The sequence below is a fragment of the Carlito syrichta genome, unplaced genomic scaffold (genome assembly GCF_000164805.1).
Source record: "Carlito syrichta isolate Samal-C Ts95f unplaced genomic scaffold, Tarsius_syrichta-2.0.1 Scaffold301885, whole genome shotgun sequence".
Taxonomy (NCBI): domain Eukaryota; kingdom Metazoa; phylum Chordata; class Mammalia; order Primates; family Tarsiidae; genus Carlito; species Carlito syrichta.
This window is the reverse complement of record NW_007245981.1, coordinates 93,411-100,971: the sequence shown is the minus strand read 5'-3', so window position 1 is coordinate 100,971 and position 7,561 is coordinate 93,411. Positions and strand designations below refer to the sequence as shown.

Here is a 7,561-nt window from a genome sequence, read left to right as displayed (position 1 = left end):
AGTCTGGGTGACAGAGTGAGACTCCAACTCAATAAATAAATAAATAAATAAATAATAAATAAATTCATAGCTTTAGGGGTACAAGTGGTTTTTGGTTACATGGAGGTATTGTACAGTGGTAAAGAAGTCACCCCCATTAGTGCACACTGTACCCAGTAGGTGATTTTTCATCCCTCACTCCCCTCCTCACCTCAAGTCTCCGGTGTCTACCGTGTCATTCTCTATGCCTCTGCAGGCTTGTAGCTTAGCTCCCAGTTATAAGTGAACATGTGGTATTTGGCTTAATTTTCCTGCATTACATAGGATAGTGGCCTCCAATCTCATCCCACAAAGCTTCCTTTTGAGCTGAATAAATCTTTAATTGTGCTTACCTAGTATTTCCTAATTCTTATAATCCATCACTTTTCTTTCTTTCTTTTTTTTTTGGAGTAGGAGTCTCACTCATTCTGTCACCCAGGCTGGAGTGCAGTGACATTTCTTTTTTTTTTTTTTGGAGTCAGAGTCTCACTCACTCTGTCACCCCAGGCTGGAGTGCAGTGACATGCTCACGACCACTGCAGCCTTGACCTACTTGACTCAGGTGATCCTTCCACCTCAGCCTTCCAAGTAGCTGGAATTACAGGTGTGTGCCACCATGCCTGGCTAATTTTTTGGTTTATTGTAGAAACGAGGTCTCGCCAAGTTGCCCAGGCTGCTCTCAAACCCCTGGACTCAGCCATTCCTCACACATCCACTACCCAAAGTGCTGGGATTACAGGTGTGAGCCACCGCACCTGGCTCATCACTTTTCATATTTATTCTTTTTAAAAACAGATCTCAAGTAACCCTTTAACATAACTGTTGTTGCCATTCTGTGTCAGGATCCTTCATGTTCCTGTTCCGTGGATGTGAGTGCTGTGTGGTGGGAAAGAACTGGTTTTAAAGAGCCATGTATCATAACTGCCTGTGAAGATGTAGTTTCTCTTTGGAAACCTCTGAACGTTTGGCAGTGGGAAAAAATGTATAACTGGCACTTTACAGAGGTAAGTGGGAATCTTAGAGCTAAAAGAGATCTTTACACCATTTGCATAATATAGAAAGGCAGCTTACCAAAATGGGGATCTATGGCCAAGAAAGGCTGTGAACTTGGCCCAGTGCTGTGCTCATGCCTGTAGTCCCCGCACTTTGGAGACTGAGGTGAGAGGATTGTTGGAGCCCATGGTTCGAGACCAGCCTGGGCAACATGGCAAGACCTCATCTCTACAATCAATCAAGAAAAATTAGCCGGGCATGGTGGCATGTGCCTGTAGTTCCAGCTACTTGAAAGGCTGAGGCAGAAGGATCACCTGAGCTCAACAGGCTGAAACTGTGGTGAATGTGCCACTGCACTTCAGCTTGGGTGACAGAGTGAGACTCCTACTCAAAAAAAAAAAAAAAAAAAAGAAAGGCTATGAACTGATGAAGTTTCTTTCCTGCATTTTATCATGAAAATTTTCAAACTTACAGAAGAGTTACACAGTAAGCACCCATATATCCACCATCTAGACTCTCCTGTTAACACTGTGCTTTACTTGCCTTATCACAGGCTTATCCAGAGGTAGAGTTTTGCACTCAACCTGTTGGAGCAGCTTGGAATTTTATGTCTATTCTGACTTCTAAACCTGCTGGAATCTGATTCCTTGTCCTTCACTGCAACATTATCTTTGCTTCTTTTCTATGTGTATTTCCTTCCAGTCTTTATCCACCTTCATACATCTTACATAGTTGCAATCTTAATGTTCTTAAAATTTAATGTGCTTAAAATTTTCTTAATGTGCTTAAAATTTTCTCTTTCCCCATAAGCATTTTTCCTTGTTTCTATATAGTAACCCTTTTATACTTATTTATGTTTATACTTTATTTTTGTTCTCCATTATGTCTGCAATTTTTAGCACTCTACTTTGCACAGAGGTGCCCAGTAAATACTTGTTCAGTGAATACATGTGTAATTTTAAGTATTTACATAATGTTCTCTTCATTCATGTACCAGAATTTACTTAATTATTCCCCTGTTGTTAGAATTGTAGATTGTATTAAATGAATGCTAAGTAAATACTATCATGCATATAGCTTGATTGGATTTACAGCTTATAAAGAGTGTTTTCTGAGCCTTATCACATTTGTTCAAATGTTGGAAATATCCTGATACAGTGAGAATACAAAAGATTGTGATAAATTTTGGAAAATTTAGATTAATCAAAAATGAAATAACCAAATATGACTTTTGGCTACTTTGCTTTATTTAGATTCCAGTATTACAAATAGTTCCAGTACCTGATGTTTGTAATCTTGTGTGTGTAGCTTTGGGAAATTTGGAAATCAGAGAAATCAGGTATGTAATTCCCAAGGAGTGATTTTTTTTTTCTTTTTCCTTTTCTCTGTCAGCTTGTTTTGATTGCAAGTAATAACTTAGGCTTGAGTCTTGAAAGAATCTGAATCTAGGTCTAAAGTGAGATTTGTTTGTAAAAAGAATAATCAGGCCAGGTGCGGTGGCTCAAGCCTGTAATCCCAGCATTTGAGACCAAGGTGAGAGGATTGCCTGAGCTCAGGGGTTCAAGAACAACCTGGGCAACTTGGTGAGACCTTGTCTCTACAATAAATCAAAAAATTAGGCTGGTGTGGTGGCATGTGCCTGTAGTTCCAGCTACTTGGAAGGCTGAGGCGGAAGGATCACCTGATCCTAGCATCCTAGCAGGTCAAGGGCTGTGGTGGCCATAAGTGTGCCACTGCACTCCAGCTGGGCGACAGAGTAAGACTCTAGCTCACAAAAAAAAAAAAAAAAAAAAAGCAATCAATACAATGACATCCCTGACTGAATTTTCTATTTAAAATTTAAACCTGATCCTTTAATATTAAAGACTTACTCTTGACTTCTCATTTTTTCTTATATTTGGTTTAGGGCATTGCTTTGTTCCTCTGATGATGAAAGTGAAAAGCAAGTAGTACTGAAATCAGGAAACATAAAAGCTGTACTTGGCATAACAAAGAAGAGACTAGTTAGTAGCTGTGGGACCCTTTGTGATCAACACATAGAAATCATGACGTTTGCAGAAGATGGAGGGTAAGAAAAGCATTAGTTGATTTTAACTGTTAGATAAAGAAAGATTTTTATCATAGGTTTCAGAGAAAGTTGGATTATGAGGATCTTGTTCTTCTGGACTGTTTGTGTAATATAGCAGGTATGGCCTCAACATGAGCTGATAACATAGAAGCAGGTTAGAAAAGTAGAAGCCAGATGTGGCAGGAGCAAAGTCAGTGGGGTGGAGGAGTTCAGCAGGTGTAGTGTGTTCATTCTTCAGTCTTCTTTGAAATCTCTGTGTGTCCCTTAAATATTAGATGTACCTCAGGGTCCTAGACCCTTTCCTCATTCCACACCCTTGGTATCTATTGCATTAGTGACCATCTAGATGCTGACTTTGCAAACATGCATTTCTAGCTCTGAGCTCTTTCTTGAGCTCTAGACTTGCATGCCTTTCATTAAATATATCGAAGACACTAAATTCAACATGTTGAAAACTGAACTTGCAGTTCTGTCATATACTCATTATGTTTCATTGTTATTATTTTTCTGTCTTTCCTACTAATGGATGGCAGGGATCTTATTTATTGTATTATTCATGATGTTGCAGTCATCTAGGCAAGAGACAGATAATTGTTTGCTTTAATTAGAAATATGGGCCAGGTGCGATGACTCGTGCCTATAATCCCAGTACTTCAGGAGGCAGAGGTGAGAGGATTACCTGAGCCCAGGGGTTTGAGAACAGCTTGGACAACTAGGTGAGACCTGTCTCTACAATAAATCAAAGAACATAGTTGGGTGTGGTGGTGCATGCCTGTAGTCCCAGCTACTTGGGAGACTGAGGCAAAAGAATTGTCTGAGCTCAGCAGGTCGAGGCTGTGGTGGCTGTGAACATACCATTGCACTCTAGCCTGGGCAATAGAGTGAAACTCCAACTCAAAAGAAAAAAGAAATATGTTGGCCAGGCTGAGGCCTGTAATCCCAGGACTTTGGGAGACTGAGGCAAGTGGATATTGCCTGAGCCTGCAGATTCGAGACCAGCCCAGGTAACTTGGCAAGACCTGTCTCTACAATAAATAAAAAATTAACCGGACATGGTAGCACACGCCTGTAGTTCCAGCTACTTGGAAGGCTGAAGCAGAAGGATCACCAGAGCCCAGCAAGTCAGTGCTAGGATGGCAGTGAGTATACCACTGCACTGCAGCCTGGGTGACAAAGTGAGACTCCAACTCAAAGAAAAAAAAAAAATGTTACATGATGGGAAGAAGTAGACAGATTTGTGAGACATGAGATAATAAAATCATAGGACTTGGTGATTGTCAGATTGAGAGGAAGAAGACAAGGATTTCTTCTTCCCAGGTTTCTTGGTCATCTGGGTAGATGGTGGTATAATTCATTGGGATAGAAATGCAGAAGGAAACGGGATGAAAGAGAAAATTGATGTGTTTAATTTTGGATGTGATAAATTTGAGGTGCCTGCAATATATCCATGTAGATAATATGAAAGTAATATATCTTGACTGTAGAAAGTTTAGAATACACACATTTTCTGGCTTTAAGTTTTTCTTGGTATTAGGTTAGTTTTTATTTTGCATAGTTCAATAATGTGCAGAAGGGCTACTTAGAGAGTACTTTGGTGCAAAGTACTGATTCTTAATACTCTTTTAATTGCAGAAGCAAAGAAAAACAATTTTTGATGCCCCCTGAGGAGACTATATTAACTTTTGCTGAGGTCCAAGGGATGCAGGAAGCTCTGCTTGGTACTACTGTCATGAACAACATTGTTATTTGGTAAGTTTTCCCTGTGGGTCCTTAGCTTCTATAGTATGAGACTAGTCCTCTAATTTTTTTTTTTTTTTTAAGGGAGGCAGGACTTGCTTTTTATTGACTTAGAAGTGGGCTCTGCAGTGAAGCCCCTTTAGGTTTAAGAGCATTTCTTTGCTTCCTTTCTTCTTCCTGCAACTTCTGCTGCCTGAGTTGCCATGTCTGTAAGCCAGCATCCATTTCCTGTGACAGCAGTACAACTCATCTTGCAAACTTCTCCCTCTCAGCTTTTCTTCGAAGTTGGCCTTTCATTGGGGGAGCAGGGCGGCCATCTGCGTAGGACCAGTCTGGGAGCTCTGTAAGGGGTCCGTAGCCAGAGGGTTTGGCAGCCAGCCCCTGCTGGAGTCGCCACTGGCTGCCTGCCCAAGCGGCCGCGCTGCAGTGTAGCCTCTGGACACCTGTCAAGAGCAGAGTCCCCGAGGCGGCCATCAGTCCTCTAATTTTATACGGCTTTTGAAACGCTTAGATAAGAGAGTATGTGTCAACACGAATGTGATTTGGGTTTGTTTGGGATTTGGGGTTTTTTGTTTGTTTGCTTTTGAGTAGGAGTCTCACTCTGTTGCCTAGGCTGGAGTGCAGTGGCACTCACAGCCACCACAGCTTTGGCCTGCTAGGCTCAGGTGATCCTTCCACCTCAGCCTCCCAAGTAGCTGAAACTACAGGACCGTGCCACCATGCCCGGCTAACTTTTTGTTTTTGTTGTTTTTGTTTTGAGCTGTAGTCTCACTCTGTCACCCAGGCTGGAGTGCAGTGGCACACTCAACGGCCACCACAGCCTTGACCTACTGGGCTCAGGTGATCCTTCTGCCTCAGCCTTCCAAGCAACTAGAACTACAGCTCATCTCGTCTCTGCCTCCCAAAGAGCTGAGATTATAAGTATGAACCACCGCACCCGAAATCTCCTTTGGTTCTTTAAGCCAGTAGGCCAGAAGGTGTTCTATTAGGCTTTTAGTCACCCAGTAGGCAGATTGGGACTTGCCCTCCAGCTTAAAGTCCAAGAATGGGAAACTTCCATAGTGTCTTTTCCTTATTCTAAGTTCAGAAACTTCTCAGTATCTATCTTCTTTTCTTGCTTGATGGTACCATCAGATAGTTGTTTTTCCTTTTTTGTCCAGAGTTTGTAGTTATTTGTAGGAGGAGAGTTGGTTTGACAGAAACTACTCAGCCATTAACCAGAAGCAGAAACTACTGTACCTTTTTGACAATAATATTACATTTATTTTAAAATATCTACTTAGACTGATCTTTTTCACAGTGTCTTAATTAACATTATGTTTCAAGCATATTGCATCTAACAGTAAAAAAAACAAAATATAGCTGGGTGTGGTGGCTCATGCCTTTAATTCCAGAATTTTGGGAGGTAGAGGTAAGAGGATTGCCTGAGCCTAGAGACCAGCCTGGGCAACTTGGCAAGACCTCATCTCTACAATAAATTAAAAAATTAAGGCCGAGCATGGTGGCTCAAGCCTGTAATTCCAGCACTTTGGGAGGCTGAGGTAATAGGAGATTGCCTGAGTCCAGGGGTTTGAGACCAGCCTCGGCAACTGGGTGAGACTTTGTCTCTACAATAAATAAAGAAAAATTGGCCAAGCATGGTGGCTTCCAGCTACTTGGAAGGCTGAGGTGAAAGGATCACTGGAGCCCAGCAGGGGTTCCAGTCTGTACTCCAGTCTGGTCAACAGAGTGAGACTTCGACTCAAAAAAATAAAAGAACCAAAGGAGGGAGTTCATTGTGACTACAACAGCTGCAAAGTGGGGGAAATGTCTAAAAAAGGAGAGAGTCAATGAAGGAACCCCAAGTTCTGGGTATGATCTTTGCCTGGCTGACCCTTTAAACTACATGTGCACAGGGCAGACTCCAAGCAGCTCAGGTAGGGCCAAAAGGACTGAACTGGGGTTTCAGCATTTGGGGTTTGAGTTCAACCAAGATAACTGTTTACTAGAACAATTGAAAATATACATATATTCTTCAAAGGAACCTAACAGAATTCAGAGTTTTTGCAATATATCATTATATTTGGTGGACAGTCCAGTTACTAGATATAATAAACATGTATGTGTGCTTACAGGAACCAAATTAATGAATTTGCGATAGGGAAACCAAAGTTGAGTAGTCCATAGCCACCTCTTTTCTGACTACAGAGGAGGACCATTCCCAGCCATAGGCACTTACAAGTTTAATATGTATTGTAGAATAGACTGATTTTTTTTTCCACAGGAGTCTTGCCCATTGACTATTTCTTTAGGGCTGGAATGGGTCTTAGTAAGAGGACATTAGTGTCACTATTACCCTAGCTATTCTGTACCACCCAAACCTAACCCTCTAGGAATAAATTAGAAAAGCATGACACCTGAGAGAAACTTTGTCACTTTCCTACCAGGGAGCCTCTGAAATTTGGCTGTTACACTAATATACCAGGTACCCTGTTTTTAGATGTACTGATTCTAGGGCAGCTTTCGTCCACTTTGAGCACTTTTGCTGAGGTTTCTGTACAGAGGTCTTGAGGACAATATTCTTTCCAAAAGTTGTCTTTTCTGTTTTTTCTGCTACTTCTATACGCTACATCTTCATTATTTGATTGCTGGACTGTTAATATAATCTAGTAATTGGTCTTCTTGTTGTTAATCAGTATTCAATTCTCAGATTTTTTTTTTTTTTTTTTTTGAGTTGGAGTATCACTCAGTCACCCAGACTGGAGG

General features: G+C 41.3%; 1 protein-coding gene and 1 pseudogene across 2 annotated transcripts in view; one reads left to right on the top strand and one right to left on the bottom strand.

Annotated features, from left to right (window-relative positions):
• Positions 1-7,561, top strand: part of PALB2 (partner and localizer of BRCA2) — a 35,783-nt gene that overhangs the window by 13,738 nt on the left and 14,484 nt on the right. For both annotated transcript variants that reach the window (XM_008055565.2, XM_021711142.1), the window contains 4 exons: positions 861-1,022; positions 2,265-2,350; positions 2,918-3,079; positions 4,712-4,828. In XM_008055565.2, the coding sequence (XP_008053756.1) occupies positions 861-1,022; positions 2,265-2,350; positions 2,918-3,079; positions 4,712-4,828 (527 nt within the window). The remainder of the gene's footprint in view (positions 1-860; positions 1,023-2,264; positions 2,351-2,917; positions 3,080-4,711; positions 4,829-7,561) is intronic.
• LOC103257861 lies at positions 4,918-5,290 on the bottom strand (annotated as a pseudogene).